The following is a 24,259-nucleotide window of genomic DNA, read 5'->3' as shown; positions in this document are numbered from 1 at the left end:
CTAATGGCTGGTAATAAATACAAGTCTTGTGATTGACGCACACCTCCTGGTCACCGAGATGGGAGGGACGCATTCAAATGCGGCAGGTGCAGAGAAGATCCAAGAGCTGATGTCTGGTTTCAGAGAAACTGAGTTAAGAGGAAAGATTGGAGAAATTTAGGGTCTTTACCCAGGGAAGAAGGTAGCTGTGAGTGGACTTTCTCAGGCTGTGTGCCACTAAACAGCGCAGAAAATCTAAATCCATAAAATATTTTGAGTTAACCCATGATAGTTGGATGAGGGAGCACATGGTGTCAAACTTTGGGCTGATATAGGAAGTTCTGCACAGAGAGCGTGGCCAACACATAAATTAGTTCCCAGGTAAAACAATGGATGGAAAAATCTCAAGAATAATTTGAGATATGGTTGAATGTTGTGCTGGTCGTAAGTACTCAGACTATTTTGATGGCTGGATTATGATGGGCTTGAACAGATCTATCCTGCAGCACGGTAGCACAAGTGGATATCACTGTAGCTTCACAGCGCCAGGGTCCCAGGTTCGATTCCCCACTGGGTCACTGTCTGGGCGGAGTCTGCACGTTCTCCCCCGTGTCTGCATTGGTTTCCCACGGGTGCTCCGGTTTCCTCCCACAGTCCAAATACGTGCAGTTAGGTGGATTGGCCATGATAAATTGCCCTTAGTGACCAAAAAGGTTAGGAAGGGTTATTGGGTTAGGGTGGAAGTGAGAGCTTAAATGGGTCGGTGCAGACTTGATGGGCCGAATGGCCTCCTTCTGCATTGTATGGTCTGTGACTCCTTTATCAAAAAATTTGCAACTTCAACAAAGAGTTTAGATAGGCTAAAAACTTATTTTTCTTGAACGCTTAGTAATTCTCAGAAAGACAGGGGTTTCTGCGCTTTGAAACACTGAGGCTAGTATAATCGGCAGGAGGTGGAGCAGAGATTCTGGCCTCTTGATTCCTTTATTCTCAACAACACTGATGTGGAAAAGGAAGCTAAGGGAGCTGAATAACCACATGTATCAAACGCATCTGCAGTTTCTGGTCAAAATACTGGCTTGCATCTGTTACCATGGACGCATAAATGATAAGAGCTCTCCTTTGTCACACACCCTGGGTTGATAAGAAATGTTAACTGATAGGAAGAACTTGCTCACAAGCTCTGGGCAATCTAGTTCTGTCTCAGTGATTCCCCTACTCTATCTGTAGTAAGGTTACAGTGATGCTGGGAGACAGGGGTCCTGCTCCGGCTCTATCCCCAGTTTATGCCTTGAGACACCATCCTTACCGGAATACCGCTCGATGAGTCTGCTCCCGTTCCTCACCATTTATTGTACACGAGTAAAGGCCAAAAGATTCTGTACCTATTCAGGAGAGAGAGAGATAGCACATGATCACTCTGCCAGCAGATGTCCCAGCACTTCCCAATGACCTCAACACTCACCCCATTGTGACCCCAGAAACCCTATCTGCGTCACAATATCCAGTTTTCGCCGGAACTCAAGTCACCTCACCACAATACCAACAGTCAGACTCACTGCGACACCCAGCCCTCAATTCAACAAGAGCTTCCCCAATCCATTACCGCACTATCAGCCCACCCCTTCCCTCACATCAACATAGAATCATAGGATTTACAGTGCAGAAGGAGGCCATTCAGCCCATTGAGTCTGTATCGGCACTTGGAAAGAGCACCCTACTGTGGGGAAAAGCCCACACCTCCACCCTGCCCCCCATAACCCAGTAACCCCACCTAACCTTTTGGACACTAAGAGGCAATTTAATATGGTCAATTCACCTAACCTGCACATCTTTGGACTGTGGGGGGGGGGACGACGGGGAGGGGGGGGGAACACCCTACTCCCCGCATGCTTTACCTCAAAATCACCACATCCCCTATAATAAAACATCTTAAATCTCTCAACTCTGATTCTGACTATTGTGCTACAGGAAACAGTTTTTCTTTATTTACTCTATCAAAACAGATGATGGTTTTGAACACCTCTATCAAATCTCCTCCTTATCTTTCCTGCTGTAAGAAGAACAACCCCAGTCTTTCCATTCACTCCACAGAGTTGTAGACGTTCATCTTTTTATTATTGGCTACTGCCTTATACTATACACAGCCCAGTAAATACCAGATTATCCTATGTGCTATTCTCTCTCTCCTCTTTTTCAGAAGGTTATTTCCAATGACGTGGAAGAAATATGCACACAATCACAATCCACAAAACTGTTCTAGAAGCCTGAAATCCTCAGTACTAACATTACACAAATGAGTAGAAAAACTGTAGCTCAATGACCCGTATGGCATATATAGAATGTAACTAATTCATGTTACACAGGCTATCAATATGGACCCACTATTAGCATATGGTTCACACTGAATATGTCACACAGTACATGCTGAGATTTATAATGAGATGGCACAGCTTACTGGAAGATCGAGAAGTGCTGTTGACAAAAACATTGAGGAATTTCTTGGAAAACTGTGTGTCGGCTTCAGGCGATGAATCCTCTGACGAGTTCTCAATGTCATGTCTCCCTGTGCAGTCCCCAAACTCATTGTCCATTTCCAGATCGCAGTTGTCACACAGCGTTGAGATCTCACAGTCATCACTCAAGATGGAGGTGCAGCGCTTCAAACTGACGAGCTCCAAAGTGGTGTTCTCGTCTACCACCAATGTATACTTAATGGAGTCATAGGCCAGGGACTGGTCCAGCTGCTTGCTGGCCGCCCTGTGTAATGGGGACAGTTCCTTCAGGTTGAAAGGTCCATTTGATGGGTCACTAAAGGATATGGGTATTTTGGGGCTTGCATTAAACAATGGAGAAGGCGGGCTTGAACATCTACTGGTGCAGTCAGTCATGTCACTGACTGGCATTGAATTCATTTGTGCCTCCAGGGCTAACGCTCTAGAATATTTATTCAATTTCATTAACTTATCTTCTAAAATAAATGCAGCTTCCAGGTCTTCACTGAAACTTGGAGAGCCCATGTCCCGAACTGGATTTATCCCTGGAAGGGATTCCACTGACTCCTCATATTTGAAGCTTAGAGTGGAGCTTGGAATTATGGTAGCTATATCGTCCTGTTCATACATGCAATTGTCCTTAAAATCCATATTGAACTCTGTCTCTGCTTCACAGGAGCCAACTCTCCCTGGGAAAAATGACACATTACTGTCTCCTGTCGTGACTGTATCATTAGATGGATTACCAAAAGCCAAGTAGAGGGTGGCCGGTTTATTGGTAGGAACTGGCTCAAACTCAGGTTCCTTGAATCTTGTCTCTTTTCCCTCACCTTTGGAGAACATTAAGTCACCAAAGTCATCATTGCTATCCATTATCTCGATGTCTGATTCAGGATGGGAAAGATCTGCATGTTCAGAGCCCTCCTGGGCTGAGTCAACTTGGTAGCCTGAAGCGTGCATTAGCTTACTGGTACAGACTGGTTCGACCTCAATGTCAGAGCATGAAGAAATGGTCTCACTGAATGAGTTAGTCTGCAGCCAGCACTCATCTTTGACATTGTGGGAGCCTTGTGAAATCATTGTGTTGATCATGTTACTGAGGAGCCAAGGGGAGTCAGAACTTTCACTCAGATCAGGGTCCGAATCATGATCAGAACACGAAGACTCAGAATCATTACTCAGTTCATCATCACTGTTCTCTTCAGAATTTTCCTGTGTTTGCAAATTAGGGCTTGGAGCTCGGGACAGTGCTTGATTTGGTATAATATCAAGATATGTTGGCCTGGCGGCACCTTCATTCTTACTGTCTGGTTTGAGCTCTGGAGCTTGTGGTGAAGTAACATGGTCTTTAGTTAGGTCAGGATCTTGTAAAGACCCAGCAATAACCTCAGGAAATTGGTCTGTTATTAACTCGGACTCCAAGACTCTGGCAGAAGCAGCTGACTTGGTTTTGTCCACCGCACATACAAATCTCCCCGTATACCCACTGTCAAGGTCCCATTCAGCAACAGGCTCCAAAGAATTGACATTGGCACTGTTGGCTGTCTTTACCAAGTATAATCGATCTTTAATGTTGGAAGTACAGATTTCTCCTTCCCAGTCAATCTCAGGATCAGAGTTGGGTGAACTTGCTTCTTCAATTGAATTGGTCAGGTGTGATGATCGGCCACTGCTGCTCTCACTGGTGAGGTCTAACTCTGTCTCCGAGATGGAAGAAATCATGTTACATGCAGCACTCTTTTCACATTTAAGTCTCTCTTCCAGTTCTTCCAGTTCTGAGTCAGAACCAGAGGAAACACCATCCTCACTTTGGTATGACTGCATGAATTTCTTGGTGCTTTTACTGGTGAGATCCGCCACAATGCCTGGGTCAGAGGAAGGAGATACTGTATTGCTATTGGAACTGGATGGTTGCGCATAGTCAACAGTAGTCTCGTGGATGTTGTGATCATAGTCCAACCCTGAGCTGGGAGTTGAAGAACTCACTGCAGTGGTTTGCTCAAGAACAGACGGTATAAAATCAGCTGGCTCTGTGTGTGGCCTGTGCATCCTGCTTGTAACTCCAAACTCTAGCTCTAGCTCTGCATCGGACACAGGAGTACAGGAACCATTGCTAAGGTTGGATGATGACAAGCATTTGCTAGTAGCAGCAAAGGTCTGATCAGGCTCAATCTCCGTATTCATCCCGAGCTCAGAGGCAAGTGTGTACATTTCACTGGATCGATTACCAGAACAAGAATGTCCCTTGGAGCTACTGCTCGTCAAGTCCTGTTCCAGCTCTGTGTCTGAGCTTTGTGATGCGACATTGTCTGCTGTGTTAGTTGGCTGTGCATTGCCATCATGATCATCTTCCATCTCTAGGGAAGAGCTTGTTGACTTTCTATGAAAACCAAAAGACCCTGTCGGAGAGAGACAGTGTTTAGCGAGTTCTTTGTTTGCATGCAATGATGGACATGGCAATGATGGCGATACAATATTCATATTATGATCCTCTATGAGTTGGTCTGCCTTGCTGTTACCGTATTCCAGCGTATCCCGCCGATTCCCTTCAAAATCGTACAGTAGCGGTTTTAGAGGTGACTGGGTTGATGCAGTCTCCATGAGTTTCAATTGCGATCCAGTGCCGTGTGGACCAGCATTCGGGGCGGTCATGCACCAGCCAGTTGGGTGCACACTATCCTGGACACACTGATGTGGAGGAGTTAAGTGACCTGCAATGACAAATCAACTTTTGTTAAAATAAATAAATCTCTTTCATAAAGTGCCTTTAACAACCACACGGTGTCCTAAAATATTTCACGGCCACTGAAATATTTCTTGAAATGCAGTCAACCACTGTTGAAAAGTAGGAAATGCAGCAAACTATTTGTGTGCGGCAAGGTCCGTCAAGGGGCAACGAGATGAATAACCAGATTATTTGCATTAGTAATGGTGGTTGAGGGATATATTTGGCCAGGAGATGGGGAGAACCCCCCCACCCCCCGCCCACTTCTTCCAACAGTGTCAAGGGATTTTTTTTTTCTGCATCTGATGGAATAGAATTCTTTGGTCTAATGTGTCATCTGAAAGCCGCCACCTCTGACTGTGCAGCTCACCCTCAGTACTGCACAGGTGTGTCTGTCTAGTTGTGAACCCAAGTCGCTGGAGTGGGATCCACGGCCTTCTGGCTCTGGTGTTTCCACTGAGCTAAACCTGACACCCAAAAGAGAAAAGATACTTCAAGGATGAAAGATCAGAAAATTCTGAAAGTACTTCAGCTAAATTAAATACTTTGAAATGAAGTGGTAATGTTACCTTGTCAAGCACAGTAATTATTTTGCGGAAATAAGGATCCCACCAATAGATCCTTCTAGTTTGTTGCTTTGGTTGATGGAGGAATGTTGGCCAAGAAACCAGGAAATCTTTCTGCAATACTTCCGAACAAAGGACTTAAGAGCAGGAGTAGACAATTCAGCCCTACGAGCCTGCCGGCCATTTGCTAAGACACAGGCATACCTGTGTGAATTTGATCATTTTTGCCCTCAGTTTCTATTTGAAAAGCTGGCTCAACTAAGTCTGAATTCTATCCCCATGACTCTATTCGGGCTTTTCTACAGAACCACTGAAAAGACGGAAAGTTTTGTAAATAGCTGTAAAAGAGTTTTGGAACTCCAGGACCTTAATGATGAGTGAGTTTCATTATTCAGAGATAAACTGCGGTAGAAATTATGTAAAATAAAAACTGAGAATGCTGAAAAAAACTCAACAGATCTGGCAGCATCTGTGGACAGAAAAACAGAGTTAACATTTTGAGTCCGTATCACTTCTTCAGAATCTTCTCCAGTTCTGAAGAAGAGACACACTGACTCAAAGCGTTAGCCCAATTCCTCCCTCCACAGATGCTGCCTGACCGGCGGAGTATTCTCTTCCAGCATTTTCTGTTTTTGTCTCAGATTTCCAACATCTGCAGTATTTTGCTTTTATTATAACAAAATAATGTAAGTGCAAGAGAAGGGGAGGAGTTTCCCGAAATGTCTCAATTTCTTTTCAGATCAGGTAGGAGGCAGTCCTCGATTTCGTTCTTGGAGACAATGTGGGCAAGTAGATAATGGAAGACAGGGGAGCCTTTAGGAAATTGTAACTAAGTAGAACATCTCTGCTCAGAATGGGACAGAGGGAGCAGGTAACCACAGTCCCAGCATTGGGGAATCTCTGGAGGACATAATGGGAGATAAAACTTGCACACATATGGAAAGACAGAGGATAATTGAGGATAGGTTGCATGGGTTTGTTAAATGTTAATAGTGCAGACAAATGTAGTTCATAGTCCCTCTTCTCATTCTTCCTCCCAAAATCTATCAGCACACTTCTCTGCCTTAAATTTTATCTGTCGCATTTCTGGCTATTTTGCCACTCCTTCAATGTGTTACTGCCCTTCTGACTATTTACTACATTCCCAATTTTGTATCATCTGCAAACTTTGCAATTATGCCATTGATGTCCCAGTTCAGGTCATTAATACGTATCAAAAAGAGCACTGGTCCTAATACCGGCCCCTGTTAATATCGCCCCTGTACTTCCCTCCAGTCTGAAAAAGCACCATTCTTCACTACCCTCTGCTTTCCATCCCTGAGCCAAATTTGGACCCAATGCTGTCACTGCCCTTGTAATTTGGCAAACAAATTAATTCTATGGTACTTTGTCAATGACTTTTTAAGGTCCATGTACATATCAACCCTTTCAATTACATCATTCAAAGACCTCAATCAAGATTGTCAAATGCACTTTCACTTCCAGTCTGTGCTGGATTACATTTATTAACGCATACCTTTCCATATGTCGATTAATTATTGTCACTAAACATTGCGCCAATGACTCTGGCTTTGGGCTGACTGGCATATATATCCCTCTTGTGTTTTCTGAAGAGGGGTGTAACATTTGCCATCTTTGCAACAGCCCATTCCTTCACTTATGTCTGCAGCTGATTCAAAGTGAGGTCTCGGAAGTGTATGAAAATAAATATTGAAATTTGTTGCTGCCCGCCCGACACCCTTCTTAAAATATTTGTCTGGTTGGTGCAACACTGCACAGCAGAATGTGGGTTTGTGCCAGTGGTCTACTAATGATCTCAACTGTGCCACACAGCAAAGTCACCAGGTGATGGTGAGGTGTTCCAGGTAGTGAAAGAGGAACTGCGTGACTTTCGGAGACTAAAGACATCAACAAAATGAGGAAAGAGTTACATCTTATTGCAGTTGATCATTGAGCTTCAAGGACAAGTTCTGTGTTCACTTCTATTTCCAAAGCGTTGAAAAGGGGGCAGTTAATAACCAATAACCTTTTCTGATGCACTTGACTCCTTCAGACAATGTGCGAAAATGGGGATCCTCTCCCACTCACTCGCCCCCCACCGATGACCATCCTGGGAGGAAAACAGTTTTTAAAAAAGGGTCTGTACTCACCACTGGAGGAATGGAGCAGTGTCTCCTGCCAACTAGCTTTCCTGGGAGAGAAACTGCCATTGTTATTGAGAGAATCCTGAAAAAGAACAGGAAGAAGTGTGAAAAATGCAGGCAGCTCCACGACTACCTAAAGACACACCTGTACGAGGTGCCGATGACTATCTGGCACCTGGCCCAAGGGAACTCCACATGCCTCACGGTGCCTAGGGGCTTTCGATCATTATGGCACAACCGAGTGCACTGTCTTAAATAGGGGTGAGAGAGGGGTTGTCACTGGAAACTGATATTAAAAGTGGGATTCTTGGCTGCTATTTCAATCTCTTCCCCAGTCCAAGTATCCTAAAAGCGGTTTTAATACCACATCTCACAACAGATAACTTCACACAGGGAAGCAACTTGGAACCCTCTGGGTCTCTATGACTCAGTACCACGCTATCGTTGACATTTTTTGCCCGCCTCAGCCTTCAGGGAACAGATTTTATAATGACCAAGATAGCTGGTGGATCCCAAAATACTTTTCTGAGTGAAGGATCTTTCCCTTTTTTCTATCTTCTTTCTCCTCTGAGAGTTTTGCTGCTTCACCAACCTGTGAGTGGGAGAGTGGAGTGGCAAGGTTTAAGGTTGAAGGCCGGGTCTGTTGCATGGTTACGGCGGAGGGTGAGGGCAACAGTTCTGTTTCCTCCATGTCATCCGTGTCATCGATCATTTCAAATTCCTGCAGATCATCCTGGAAGGAGCAGATCTCTGTAACAGCCTGAGGTGCACCTTTCACGTCCAGCATCAAGCAGTCCTAGCAAGGGTTTATAGCAGAGAACATATATTAGAACACAGGGTGACTGAGATGCACGGGTGGACTGAGAAACCCAAGTAAAGCACAGGGTAGACTGAGAAACATCGCCGGGGGGGACTGAAAAACCCAAGCACAGCACAGAGGGACTGAGAAACCGAAGCACAGCACGGGGGGGGGGGACTGAGAAACCGAAGCACAGCACAGGGGGACTGAGAAACCTACGCACAGCACAGGGTAGACTGAGAAACCGAAGCACAGCACAGGGGGACTGAGAAATCTACGCACAGCACAGGGTAGACTGAGAAACCGAAGCACAGCACAGGGGGACTGAGAAACCCAAGCACAGCACAGGGAGACTGAGAAACCCAAGCACAGCACGGGGGGGGACAGAGAAACCCAAGCACAGCACGGGGGGACTGAGAAACCCACGCACAGCACGGGGGGACTGAGAAACCAAAGCACAGCACAGAGGGACTGAGAAACCGAAGCACAGCACGGGGGGGACTGAGAAACCCACGCACAGCACAGGGGGACTGAGAAACTGAAGCACAGCACAGAGGGACTGAGAAGCCAAAGAACAGCACAGAGGGACTGAGAAACCCAAGTAAAGCACAGGGTAGACTGAGAAACCCAAGCACAGCACGGGGGGGACTGAGAAACATCGCTGGGGAGGGGGGGGGGGAACTGAAAAACCCAAGCATAGCACAGAGGGACTGAGAAACGAAGCACAGCACGGGGGGACTGAGAAACCCAAGCACAGCACAGAGGGACTGAGAAACGAAGCACAGCACGGGGGGACTGAGAAACGAAGCACAGCACGGGGGGACTGAGAAACCCAAGCACAGCACAGGGTAGACTGAGAAACGAAGCACAGCACGGGGGGATTGAGAAACGAAGCACAGCACGGGGGGACTGAGAAACCCAAGCACAGCACAGGGTAGACTGAGAAACCCAAGCACAGCACGGGGGGATTGAGAAACGAAGCACAGCACAGGGGGACTGAGAAACCCAAGCACAGCACAGGGTAGACTGAGAAACCCAAGTAAAGCACAGGGTAGACTGAGAAACCAAGCACAGCACAGAGGGACTGAGAAACCCAAGTAAAGCACAGGGTAGACTGAGAAACCCAAGCACAGCACAGGGTAGACTGAGAAACCCAAGCACAGCACGGGGGGATTGAGAAACGAAGCACAGCACGGGGGGACTGAGAAACCCAAGCACAGCACGGGGGGATTGAGAAACGAAGCACAGCACAGGGGGACTGGGAAACCCAAGCACAGCACGGGGGGATTGAGAAACAAAGCACAGCACAGGGGGACTGGGAAACCCAAGCACAGCACGGGGGGGGACTGAAAAAGTCACGCACAGCTGAGGGAAGACTGAGAAACCCACACACAGCACAGGGTAGACTGAGAAAGTCACCCACAGCTGAGGGTAGACTGAGAAACCCACACACAGCACAGGGTAGACTGAGAAAGTCACCCACAGCTGAGGGTAGACTGAGAAACCCACACACAGCACAGGGTAGACTGAGAAAGTCACGCACAGCTGAGGGTAGACTGAGAAACCCACACACAGCACAGAGGGACTGAGAAACCCAAGCACAGCATGGAGGGCACTGAGAAGCACATGGGCGGACTGAGGAACCCAAACATGGGGCACTGACAAACCCACGGGGGGGGACTGAGAAACACACGGGGGGACCGAGACATCCAAACACTGGGGGTGGGGGGAGGTACTGAGAAACACACAGGGGGACTGAGAAACCCAAAACAGGGTGACTGAGGAACCCCTACTTGGGGGGACAGAGAAACCCCTACATGGGGGTGCTGAAAAACCCCAATACAAACTGTTCAGTGATCCGAATTTTGGGCTCTTAAAATTCTGGAGGACATTGGAGATGGCAGATGGATTCTGCCTTCTCCAAAATGTGTCGAGGAGAATAAGAATTGCAAAGTCACTGATTTGGGAGATGGGAGGCAGTAGAGGTTAAGAGAGAAGAGTCTGGGATTTAGCACAGGATTGGATGTGGCAGCAGAGTTGTGGAGAGTTTGAGTTTGTGTTTCATGGAGATTAGGGCAATGGATATGAACATTGGAAAAGGCAATCCTGTGAGTGACACACTAGAGGCAGCTTGCAAACACAAGTATTTGATTAGGTGGCTATTTAACGGCAGTTGGAAATGCCTTAAAGGGGAAGCAAAGTGGCTACGTTACTGGATTAGTATCCAGAGATTTGAATGAATGATTTGCAGACATTGAGTTCAAATTCCACCACAGCCACTGGGGAATTTATATTTGGTTAATTAAGTCTGGAACTAAAAGTTAATATTAATAACGGTGAAGATGAAAATATCACAAAAAGCCATCTGGTTCACAAATATCTATTTGGGAAGGATATCAGCTGTCTTCAGCTCATCTTGCTTGTATATCACTCCAGACCTTAACTGCCCTCTGAATTGCCCTCACAAGTCATTCAGTCATATCAAAATAAGTTCGAGAACCAGATGGCACAACTTGCTGATTCTGCAAAATTCTCCTCGCTAACACTAAGGTCGGAATTTTCCAAACCCCCCCCCCCCCCCCCCAACCACCTCCCCGCGATGGGTTTTCCCACGGCGGAGCCGGCTTTTGCCTGTGGCCGTTGGCGGGATCTTCCGGTTTCTCAAAAGCCATGGGTAATTTGCATGGTTAGCCCATCCCGATGCCAGGGAACACACGGCTGGGGTCAGCTTTGGCAGGACCGAAAGATCCTACTGGCGGGGTGGTCCTGGAAATCCTGCCCTTGGGATTGATGTCAAAATTGGGAGAGCTGTACCCCAGCCTATCAGGCAGCATCATGACATAGCCAAACTCACCAAATCATACCTTTCAGCCACCATCTCAGACTCTATAACCATACCTGACTGGACAGATCCATCAGACTTGATGGCACAGGCATATCGTGTGGCGAGGGAGTCCTCAACATTGACACTGGCCCCCGTTACATCTCATGGTATCAGGTCAAACATGGGCAAGAAAACCTGCTGATTCCCACCCTTCCTCAGTACTCTATGTTATACATCACTTGGACATGCTGGTGTGGCTTTGCAAAAATGCTTAGAGGACCCATGCACTTAAACAAATTGGTCACGTAAAACAAAACATTATGGGGTACATTGCTGAAGACACAATTCATTGTATGGCACAATCACTAGTGCATGCGCGGTGGCCTTCTTCCCCGCGGCAGCCCCGCACCAAATGGCGCAGGGCTAAAGGAGCCAGCGCAGACGAAAGGAGGCCTGGGGGGCAGAGAGGCCGGCCCGCCGACCGGTGGGCCCCCTCGGGGTCAGACGCTCTCCCCCCCCCCCCCCCCCCCCCCCCCCGAGGCCGCCCTCGGACCCTTCAACGCCGAGATCCCGCTGGCTCAGAGGATGTTAGAACGGTGCCGGGGGGACTTGGCTTTTTGTTGATGGCCGCTCGGCCGGAGAATCGGCGCGCCAGCCCGGGCCGGAGAGTCGGCACATACCTGACCGGCGGCGCGCCGACCACGCCGGCGCCAATAGCGCCAATAGCGAAGAATCACGTCCCGGCATCGGGGCGGCCTGGTGCGATTTGTGCAATGCCACGCCGATTCTCCAACCCGGCGGGGTGTTGGAGAATTCCGCGTTCCCCCCCCCCCCCCCACCCATTTCCTAACTAGCCACGCCTCCAGCCAAACTATTCCAGTACCCCTATAACACTGGCATCTCTTGCTGATAATTGCCCAGATATGTGGTAAGTGGCTCGGTGGTTAGCACTGCTGCCTTGCAGCGCCAGGAACCCAGGTTCGATTCCGGCCTTGGGTGACTGTGTGGAGTTTGCATGTTCTCTCCATGTCTGCGTAGATTTCCTTCAGATATACCAGTTTCCTCCACAGTCCAAAGATGTGCAGGTTAAGTGGATTGACCATGTTCAATACACGGGGTTACCGGTATGAGGCAGGGGAGTGGGCCTAAGTAGAGTAGTCTTTTGTAGGATTGGTACAGACACGATGGGCTGAATGGCCTCTTTCTAATAGAATCCATATGGATCCTATGTCCAGTCCACAACAGACCGAAAAAAATCTGACTAATTACTGTCACATGCGCTTACTCACAAACATCAGTAAAATGATGGAAGAGATCATTGACAGTACTATCAAGCAGCACATGTCATGTTCTGTAGACTGGCCGGTATGAATGATGCACCGCAGAACATCTTTACTAGTTGAAATAATTTATTATGAAGCAACTGCATAGTAAAGGTAATTGGAATAAATATATAACAAACTACTAACACTAACTATTCTAGAGCTACTGCAAAATACATCCACCCACCAACATGACTTACTCCCAACTCCCCGAGGACATAGAGTCACATGGCGGTTTACATTGCCACCTGCTGGTCAGAGGTCATGTGTATTATTATATACAAGATTGCTGATGCATATCATCACAGCACTTCCTCACTGTAACCTGCTCACCAATGCTCAGTTTGGGTGCCATCAAGACCACTCAGCTCCTGTCCTCATTATAGCGTTGGTCCAAGCATAGACAAAAGAGCTGAATTCAAGAGATGAGCTAACAGTAATTACCCTTGGTCTATAGACGGCATTTGACCAAATGTGGCGTCAAGGAGCAAAATTGAAATCAATGGAACTCGGGGAAATCTCTACTGGCTAGCAGAAAGGAAGAAGATTGTGGTTTTTGCAGGCCAATCATCTCAACCCCAAATAAGTCACTGCAGAGATCCTCAGAGCAGTGTCCTTGGCTCAAATATCTTCAGCTGCTTCATCAATGACCATCCATCGTAAGGTCAGAAGTGTGGGTGTTTGATGATGATTGCCCGGTGTCCAGTTCCACTCGCATATCCTTCAAATACTGAAGCAGTCTGAAATTGCAAGCAGCTAAATCGGGACAACATTCAAGTAGGAGTTAAAAAAATAGCAAGCGACATTCCTGCCACGTAAGTGCTAGGCAATGACCATCTCCAACATGAGAAGGCCTAGCCACCTCTCCATGGCATTAAATGCTTTACAATCACTGAATCTCCCATTAACAAGATTTATGGGATATCACAATTGACCAGACTGGACTAGCCATATAAGTACTGTGGCTACAAAGGCTGAGAAGTCTATAGTGACTCAACTCTTGACTCCCCATAGTCTGCCCACCATCTACCAGACATAAGTGAGGAGTGTGATGGAATACTGTCCACTTGCCTGACTGAATCTCGGTAAGAAGTCTTACAACACCAGGTTAAAGTCCAGCATGTTCGTTTCAAACACTAGCTTTCGGAGCAATGCTCCTTTCTCAGGTGAATGTGATTCACCTGAGGAAGGAGCTGCGCTCCGAAAGCTAGTGTTTGAAACGAACATGTTGGACTTTAACCTGGTGTTGTAAGACTTCTTAATGTGCTCACCCCAGTCTAACGCCGGCATCTCCACATCCTGACTGAATCTCAACATCATTCAGGATAAAACAGTTCACTTGATTGCGGCCCCTGCCCCCATCCATCACCTTAACCTCTCTCCTCCACTGATGCAGTGCGTACCATCTGTAAGGTGCAATGCAGCACCTTGACAAGGCACTGCCATCATTGATGGAGCAAAGAAAATCAGAGATGCACTAGACGTCAGAGTTGGAGGAACATTGAGATCGCGGAGGGTTACAGAAATCAAGATACAACATTAGGTGACGGGGTGTTTGGGAATCTTTCCTTCCTTCCTATCTACTTAATTCTCTTGTCAAGCTGTGGAACCTGGAACAAGCGAGATAAAATGAGTTTGAGGGCTGTGTTAACCTTAACTCTAACTAGTTGCAGGAGATGATAGATGGTGATGTGTCTTGCCTGTAGCCTCCAAACAGACTGTCCATTGCAACCTATCTTTTCTCTATCTACCTCACTGTTTCTTCACCTTGAGGCTAAGGTCAAGCATAGGATCAAGTGGGAGATCAGGTGCAATGCCTGTTCTTCTGAGAGACAGGATCTACAGGCATTTAGAGAGACAAGGACTGATTGGGGACAGTAATCATGGCTTTGTGAATGTAAACTCACAAATTTGATTGAGTTTTTTGAAGCGGTAACCAAGAAGGTAGATGGGCAGTGCAGTCGACGTTGTCTCCATGGATTTTAGCAAATCCTTTGACAAAGCATTGCATGGTAGGTTGTTGCATAAGGTTAAATCTCACAGGAGCCAGGGTTAGGTATCTAATTGGATACAAAATTAGCTTGATGATAGAAGACAAAGGGTGGTTGTAGAGGGTTGTTTTTCAAACTGGAGGCCTGTGACCAGCAGTGTGCCTCACGGATCAGTGCTGGGTCCACTGCTATATTTTATTGATATTAATGATTTGGATGAGAATTTAGGTGGCTTGGTTAGTAAGTTTGCAGATGACACCAAGATTGGTGGCATAATGGACAGTGTAGAAGGTTATCTAGGATTGCAATGGGACCTTGATCAATTGAGCCACTGGGCCCCTGAATTGCAGATGGAGTTTAATTTCGATAAATGTGATGTGATGCATTTTGGTAGACCGAATCGGGGCAGGACCTACTCAGTTAATGGTAGGGAGTTGGAGAGAGTTACAGAACAAAGAGATCTAGGAGTCCAGGGTCATAGCTCCTTGAAAGTGGAGTCACAGGTGGACAGGGTGGTGAAGAAGGCACTAGGCATGCTTGGTTTCATTGGTCAGTACATTAAATACAGGAGTTGGGACCTCTTGCTGATGTTATGCAAGGCATTAGTAAGGCCACACTTGGAATACTGTGTACAGTTCTGGTCAACCTATTATAGAAAGGATATTATTAAACACAAAGAGTGCAGAAAAGATTTACTTGGGTGTTACCGGGTTTGAGTTAGGAGAGACTGGATAGACTGGGACTTTTTCCCCTGGAGCATAGGAGGCTTAGGGGCGATCATATAAAAGGTTTATAAAATAATGAGGGGCATAGATGAGGTAGGTAATCAACATCTTTCCCCTAAGGTAGGGGAGTCTAAAACTAGAAGTCATAGACTTAAGGTGAGAGTGGAGAGATAGAAAAGGGTCCAGAGGGGCACTTTTTTCACACAGAGGGTGGTGAGTGTCTGGAATGATCTGCCAGAGGCAGTCGTAGAGGCGGGTACAATTTTGTGTTTTAAAAAATATTTAGACAGTTATATGAGAAAGCTGGGTATCGAGGTATATGGGACAATTGTGGGCAATTGGGACTAGCTTAGTGGTGAAAACTATGCAGCATGGACAAGTTGGGCGGAGGGGCCTGTTTTCATGCTGTAAACCAATTGCACTTAATTTGATTTTGAATTAGTTTTTGGAGCAAATAAAGAGATTGATTAAGGGCTTGCCCTGTCCATTTGGCGCATTGGCTTTGTAACGCAGAGAATGGAATCATTTTTCTTTTAACTCCCCCTGTTTCAAAAGTTACTGCTCTGGTTAATACGAGGAGGCGAGGACATAGTGGTATTGTCACTGGACTAGTAATCCAGAGACTAAGAGAACTCTGGAATCCCAGCTTCAAATCCCGCCGCTGCAGATGGTGAAATTTGAATTCAATAAAAATCTGGAATTAAAAAGTCGAATGATAACCATGAACCATTGTCGATTGTTGTAAAAACCCATCTGGTTCCACCTTCCTTACCTGGTTTGGCCTTCATGTGACTCCAGATCCATAGAAATGTGGTTGACTCTGAAGTGCCCCTCAAGGGCACTTGGGGATGGGCAATAAAAGCACAGCCTGCGACGCGCATGTCCCATGAACGAGTAAAAGGAAAAGAATTCTGAAATTTTGAGGTAGATTTCACTTGGTGCTGTGGAGGCAAGTGTGTTCCCAAACCAAGAAGCCTGAGAATCCTCAGGAATTGGACCCCAAACCTCATCCTTATCTTTGGGGTTGAGCGGACACCTGTCATGTCTCCATGGGAAGATAAATCAAGTTCACACCCCTGCCTCACTGACAGCAGCTCTCAGGTGAGTTTGGAGAGTAGAGATGGATGTTTTCATAGACATAGGACATACAGTGCAGGAGGAGGCCATTCAGCCCATCGAGTATGCACCGACCCACTTATGCCCTCACTTCCATCCTATCCCCGTAACCCAATAACCCTTCCTAACCTTTATGGTCACTAAGGGCAATTTAGCATGGCCAATCCACCTAACCTGCACGTCTTTGGACTGTGGGAGGAAACCCACGCACCCGGAGGAAACCCACGCAGACACGGGGAGAACGTGCAGACTCTACACAGCCAGTGACCCAGCGGGGAATCGAACCTGGGACCTTGGCGCTGTGAAGCCACAGTGCTATCCACTTGTGCTACCGTGCTGCCCCAGTTTGAAGCAAGAAATGGGGAGAGAGGGTCTGATTGCTGCCAATTAGAGTCGGTTGAAGGTCTCTGCTCCTCCTAGCACCAAGGAAAGGTTTAAAATATATATATTTTTTAAATAAATGAACTTATGTTTAGTTGGCGTTATATTACACTTTGTGGTATGTCATTATTCTTTGCCTTGTGATCCAGAATTGTCTGATGAGTTGATGATAAAGAAACCACCAATCTTTATATTGAAGCAAAATTGATTTATTGAATAACGATTAAATTGAATAGAGTTTGCACACTCTACAGAGCTTTAACTACTAATAAAGTAAGACAGAGTCTGTTAAACAGTAATCTATAATCTAGAATTAACTAATGATGTCCTCGTGCTACTTCTCTCTAATCTAGCGTACTCCCCGAGTTGTGATCAATACTTCTCCTCTGCTAACACCTAACTGACTACCCAGGATTCCCTGAGTTGTGATATTTATACTGGGAACTGGTGGTGCCCTCTAGTGTTGGAATTACACTCAGATGGATAATTAACCCTTCACTGGCGTACCTATACACATATCATTGCAGTTGGCAGACACTGAAGAATCCCGAGCTCACTGGATTTTCGCTAACTTTGTAGCGGGGCTCTTTAACAAGTGTCAGATCACTCATAAACATCGACAAGGGACTTGATGTTTGTTCCTGGTGGATGAATGCAAACAATTCACACTGAAACAGGAAGATACAATTAGCGGTGGCCCAGCCCCTTTACAGATTGTGGACAATGTCCCAATCCTAAATGGGTACAGGTTGTGTCCATTCTGCTCCTGAAACATGGGCACAGTTGCATGCAAATCTACCTCTTCCTGCATGCTGGCCTTCCTCCTGACTGTGGTGAAATAAATACCTACTGCATTGATTATAATCAAACTCATTCTATCTCAGGACCTGAAACTGTGATCCTTGTCACCTCCATCAGCCTATTTCCAAACCCACCCCCACCCTCTGTCTTCCACATTCTTTTAATAGCCACCAAATCACAGATACTCTTCAACTTACAGGACCATCTGTGTGAGATATAGGGCTGCCAACTGCGATTCAATGTATTCTGAAGGTTTCATCACATAACTTGTCCCTAATGTCCAATCATCAGTTAGCCAACATATAGAATTTACAGTGCAGAAGGAGGCCATTCAGCCCATCGAGTCTGCACCGGCTCTGTGAAAGAGCACCCTACCCAAGGTCAACACCTCTATCCTATCCCCATAACCCAGTATCCCCACCCAACACTAAGGGCAATTTTGGACACTAAGGGCAATTTAGCATGGCCAGTCCACCTAACCTGCACATCTTTGGACTGTGGGAGGAAACCGGAGCACCCGGAGGAAACCCACGCATATATGGGAAGGACGTGCAGACTCCGCACAGACAGTGACCCAAGCCAGGAATTAAACCTGGGACCCTGGAGCTGTGAAGCAATTATGCTAACCACTATGCTACTGTGCCATCCATGTGACCATCCATTCATGTGACGCACTGCCTTCCAATGCTAATTGGAAAGGAAAAAGAATCATTGCCCGATTGGTTGATGTGTGAGTGTGAGCCAAACTGCTCCCCACCTCCCCCATTTTCAATATGTTTATATCTGGTAAAGAGGAATGTTCAAAAAGAATGAGAAAAATATTTTTATACTATATAATAATCTTTATTGTCACAACTAGGCTTACATTAACACTGCAATGAAGTTACTGTGAAAAGCTCCTCGTCGCATCATTCCAGCGCCTGTTCGGGTACACTGAGGGAGAATTCAGAATGTCCAAATTACCTAACAGCACGTCTTTCGGGACTTGTGGGAGGAAACCGGAGCACCCGGAGGAAATCCACTCAGGCACAGGGAGAATGTGCAGACTCCGCACAGATAGTGACCCAAGCCGGGAATTGAACCTGGGAGCCTGGCGCTGTGAAACACCAGTTTAAGGCCCAATGATTTTTCTTCAGGGCTGCACACAACAGTGCCCTGGAGATTGATCTTCAATTCCTGAAGATTCCAGGAGGTTCCTGGAGGTTGGCAATCCCAGTGGGATAACTCTGAGGAGGGAATCATCATGGTGGATTCAGGCCTATGGACGATAAACACAAAAATAACCCTACCTATCTCTTTAAACAACAGTAAAATGCCTCGACTACATAATAAATCTTTTTATCATTGCACGGAGGGAATCGATAAGCTGGATCAGCATTGCCCAGGAAACTCAATCTTCTTGGTCTGGTGCCCAAGCTCCCGAAGGGCCTCTCGTGTTTCACTAATGAATCCTTCAGTCCATGAATAATTCAGTAAAATCTGCTTATGCACTGGGTAATGGGTCGACAGGAGTTGGGGGAGGGGAGGGGCAGGGAGAGAGAGAGACGCCAGTCAGTGTCAGCCGCTGACAAAAAGGCTGTCGACAATTTCAATAACCAAAGCAAATATCAAACTAAATAAGACACTTCCCTGCCAACAGTGAAGTCTGTAATTTAACAAATGTTTAATCTTGAGTATTAATTTAATTTCCTTTTGCATCCGGTTCCGCTAATCCTTAGGTTGGAGGGAGTTGGAAGAGACAGCAGCTAGGCCTGTCCAGCATGGACTCAGAATGTGCAGATGCATTGCATTCCTTCTGAATTCCTGACTGACTGTACAGGATCCCTCCTCTGCTTCTAGTCCTCATCAGGCACGTGGAATGATTCATATTAATAGACTGATAGGGTAATGCAAGAAGTGTACCTGCCGCCTTCACCTAAAAGCTTCACTATTAAAACCGGCAGTAGCTTGTATCAAGCAAAGAGCGAAAACCATTCACCATTTTGCACTGACATCTGCCTCACAGTTGCTGGTTACAGCATCAGTGCTGCTCCATTTATCTCGGGCACAAACAGCTGGGGGCTGGTGTGTTATTGGGAAGTGAGCCAGTGAATGACGTCAGTGCTGCAGATTACAGCTGCTCCTGCAGCAAATTGCTTTCCTTTTCAGTCATCCTGTGAAGTGATCACTGCCCTATTTGACCCCGAGGTGAGCTTCTGACTTCATGTCCGTGTCATGACGAAGGCCGCATCCTTGCTCCTCTGTGACATTGCCCGACTCCATCCCTGTCTCAGTTCATCAGCTGCTGATACTCTCATTCGTGTCTTTGTTGCCTCTAGATTGGACTATTCCAACGCTCTCCTATCGGGCCTCCTATCTTCCACTCTTCATAAACTTTAGGGCGTCAAAATCTCTGCTGCCCATGTCCTTGCTCACACCAAGTCCCATTAACCCTCATGCACGTTTGCTCAGGATTTCAAAATTCTCATTCCTCATTTTCAAATCCCTACCTTGCCTTGCCCTTCCCTACCTCTGTAATCTCCTCCAGACCTACAACCCTCGGAGAACCTCTTAAGCATTCCTGGTATTAATCGCTGGCATCTCGGCGTTCAGTTGGCAAGGTCCTAGTCTCTGGAATTCCCTCCTTACTTTTCCCTTTATCTCCTTTTAGATACTCCTTAAAATCGACCTCTTTGACCAAGCTTTTGGTCTTCGGGCCTGACATCTCCGAATGTGGCTCGGTGTCACTCCTGTGAAACAACTTGGGGGGTAAAGACACAATATAAATGCAAGTTATTGTGGTTGCTGTTCAAGCTGGGCCATTCTGTCAGCTGGAATCTCGGGACAGGGAGCTGGGCCACTGTCAGCTGCCACCAATATTTGGCTGCCCTGTTCACAAGTATTATTAAAGCTGAAACTGTGTCTGGATTAGTTTGAGAATTACATCAGACCGTAACTTCAGAGCTCCCAGGCAGTGTAACTGAGGGATATCCCAAAGATGTGCTGGGGAATCCCCTTCCCGCCCGCGCAGGTTCCCAGGTAAGGTTTGCATGGCAATTGTCCAGGAAGTGCAAATTCCCAATGAGTAATTGTCTGCTCTGGGAACCATCCAAATATGTGATTTAAATCACAAACGTCAGATGGTTCCGACTGTCTTACATCACAGAAAAAAATAGAAAGAGAAAGATCAACTCATGTATGGACCCACATCAACTGCCCCCACAAACCCCCACCCAGAGAAGCCCCCACATTTCCTTCCTTCACCCCCGAATCAGGACCCACCGCCCGCTCATGATTACCACCCCCATGGGGATTCCCCTTTCACAGCTCCGCCTGCCCCCTTACACGTTATTCAACCACAAACCCGTAGCATTTCACCCAAGTGTGGCATCAAGGAGCCCGAGGAAAACTGGAGTCGATGGGAATCAAGGGGGAAACCTCTGCTGGTTGGAGTCACATCTAGCACAAAGGAAGATGGTTGTGGCTATTGGAGGTCAATCATTTTAGCCCCAAGACATTGCAGAGGTTCCTCAGGGTAGTGTCCAAGGTCCAACCATTTTCAGCTGCTTCAGAATTGGGGTGTTTTATGATGACTGCACAATGTTCAATGCCATTCGCGGCTCTACATGTACTGAAGCAATCCATGTCCGTATGCAGTGAGATCTGGACAACATTCAGACGGGAGTTGATAAGTGGTAAATGACATTCTGCCACAAAAAGGCCAGGCAATGACCCTTTGATGTTCCAAAGCATTACCATCATCTCCCAACATCTTGCAGTTTACCACTGACCATATAAGTACTGTGACTACAAGAGCAGGTGAGAAGCTGAAAATTCTGTGGCGATTGGCTCACCTCATGACTCCTCAAAGGTGGTTCACCATCCACAAGGAGCAATTCAGGAGTGTGATGGAATGCTCTCCACTTGTCTGGATGAGTGCAGTTGCAACAACACTGAAGCAGGTTGATACCATCTAGGACGAAGCAGCCTGTTGATTGGCACCCGATCAACCACCTTAAACATTCACTCCATCACCACTACTGAGGCTGGTTTAGCTCACTCGGCTAAATCGCTGGCTTTTAAAGCAGACCAAGCAGGCCAGCAGCACGGTTCGATTCCCGTACCAGCCTCCCCGGACAGGCGCCGGAATGTGGCGACTAGGGGCTTTTCACAGTAACTTCATTGAAGCCTACTCGTGACAATAAGCGATTTTCATTTCATTTTTCATTTCACCTACGCACAGTAGCAGCCGTGTGTACCATTCTTATGACATCCTGGGCGAGTGCACGGCCAATTCCAGCCCCAGAGTGCCAATACAAGTGAATTAACCGATAATTCATATAAAGGTTCTGCGATCTTTGGCCCAGATTGCTCCAATGACTTACTGGCACCAGATTTGGTTTATTTATAACCAAAACAGAGATAAGACATGAAATAATTATTCTGGAATAATGGCCAGCTAATTTATTACCCCCCTTTGCTTTTACCGGCCTGTCCTCTGCCTAAACAAACACAAGATATGCACATGCAGAGGGAGGGGGGAAGGAAAATTAAAGGAAGATTAATGTTAGATGGAATATCCTTGCTTCAGATGTTGAAGTTGTTTTTTCAACTGGCTGTCCTTCCAGGACACGGAATGATTGAGAACCGTAGTCAGGTGGCTAACGAGGAACTTCTGGCTGAAACGGTCAGTCTGAATCCCCAGACTATGGGATTCCCTCTGGGGAGTCACTTTAACTCTTATTAACTTCGATCTTCACTCAAAGGATCTGCCTCAGGTCTGTTTAATTTTGATTTGTTTCCAACTCCACCAGAATCACCTTTGAGGAAAGAAGAGTTCCCCACACGAGATTGCAAGGAGGGTTTTTTAACAACTGACCCTGCTTTCAGCTAATGGCTGGATTGGATGCTTAAGATTCCTAGTCTCCCCTCAAACCCAACTCTCAGCTTGGATCTTACTCTTACTTGGCGTCCAGTCTCACTGGAATGTCTACCAGCTTTGCTGAGAAGAAAACAGTGCTTCCAACTAGGATATTTGAGAGAGATTTACCCTTTTTGGGGAGAGAGACATTCAAAAGAGCCTCCATCAGCTCCGAGTTCAAAACAAAACTAAAAGCCAGATGAAGTCTTCCTGTCCTTGGCAGAACTTTCCGGGACAGTCAACACCAATCAGCATAGACTATCAGCTAAGAGCCCAGCAAAGTGAACAGCTCATTGGCCATGGTGTGGAGATGCCAGCGTTGGACTGGGGTGAGCACAGTAAGAAGTCTTACAACACCAGGTTAAAGTCCAAGCTTTCGGAGCACTGCTCCTTCCTCAGATGATTCACTTGCATCCTTCAATCAAATCTCTCCCATGTGATCAGGGGCTCTGGGTCGGGTGGTACATGGCACGTTTGATGCCACCTGGGCACCCTGGCAGTGCCAGACTGGAGGTGCCAAGGTGCCCAGATAGCATCATTCTCGTGCTGGGAATCGGGCTCTGGGGTGCCCTGCCCTTATGAGGTGGGGTGTCGTGGGCTCGATGACCCCCCCTTATTGGTGGCATTGATGGGTCTATAGACCGGGGCACTACCTCTTTCTGCACTCATGATCGGAGCTCATTAGTGCGGGAAACAGGAATAAGTGTGGCCTTGGCGTGTCATTCCTCACTGAGTTCTAGATATGAAGCAGAGTCCCGTTTAGTAATGGGGTCATTCTCCGCTCCACCAGCACCAGGAAACACCCTGCTAAATGCGCTCAACACAGGACTCGATTTCACTTCCATTAAATCGCGCCCTAAGTGTGGTTGAACGGTGCTGTGGATCTCACCCAAAAAGCCGGCGATAAACACGCTGGTAAATCACGGCCTAGAAATCTATTCCCTTCTGAAATATTTCCAGTGACTTGGCCTCCACAGCTCTCTGTGGTAGGCAATTCCACTAATTCACCACCACTCATCTCAGTCCTAAATGGCTCAGCCTGTATCCTGAGACAGTGATCCCTTGTTCTGGTTCCCACAGCCAGAGGAAACAACATCCCGGGCGGGATTCTGCCAACCCAGAGCCGGGCCGGATAATCCCCGCGAACGGGCCCTGCCGCCCCTTGATTCGCCGCAGAGTGAGAATCAGCTCCATTGGTGTCAACGTGGTTGGCGTGACACCGGTTGCGGGCCGCTCTACCCGGCCGGCCCGCCAATTCTCCGGCCCGGTTGGGCTGAGGACTTAAGAAAAGAGCCGGGTCCCGCCGGTGCTTGTAAGGGTCGGATGGTGGCCTTTGGGGGGAAGGGGGGTGAGGGGGTGGGGGGGGGCAACCCTGGGGGGGGGCCTCTGATGTGGCCTGGCCCGCGATTGGGGCCCACCAATCGGCGGGCCGGCCTCTGTGGCTGGGGGCATCCTTTCCTATGGGCCGACCCCTGTAGTCCTGCACCATGT

At 47.1% G+C, this 24,259-nt stretch overlaps 2 protein-coding genes across 3 annotated transcripts in view; one reads left to right on the top strand and one right to left on the bottom strand.

Moving 5' to 3' along the window:
* LOC119973469 (thymidine phosphorylase) overlaps nt 1-24,259 on the top strand; it is a 151,846-nt gene that overhangs the window by 96,063 nt on the left and 31,524 nt on the right. The gene's annotated exons all lie outside the window — the stretch shown is intronic.
* Nucleotides 1-24,259, bottom strand: part of mapk8ip2 (mitogen-activated protein kinase 8 interacting protein 2) — a 66,842-nt gene that overhangs the window by 18,550 nt on the left and 24,033 nt on the right. Inside the window, exons 3-7 of one of the 2 annotated variants that reach the window (XM_038811666.1) lie at nt 8,502-8,705; nt 7,916-7,991; nt 4,994-5,185; nt 2,438-4,873; nt 1,289-1,364 (exon numbers count right to left, since the gene is read on the bottom strand). In XM_038811666.1, coding sequence (XP_038667594.1) covers nt 1,289-1,364; nt 2,438-4,873; nt 4,994-5,185; nt 7,916-7,991; nt 8,502-8,705 — 2,984 coding nt within the window. Of the gene's footprint in view, nt 1-1,288; nt 1,365-2,437; nt 5,186-7,915; nt 7,992-8,501; nt 8,706-24,259 lie in introns of both variants that reach the window. The other variant, XM_038811664.1, reaches the window with a different exon arrangement.

This window comes from Scyliorhinus canicula, chromosome 11 (genome assembly GCF_902713615.1).
Source record: "Scyliorhinus canicula chromosome 11, sScyCan1.1, whole genome shotgun sequence".
NCBI lineage: Eukaryota > Metazoa > Chordata > Chondrichthyes > Carcharhiniformes > Scyliorhinidae > Scyliorhinus > Scyliorhinus canicula.
The sequence above is the reverse complement of the archived record's forward strand: the minus strand, read 5'-3'. Positions and strand labels throughout refer to the sequence as shown.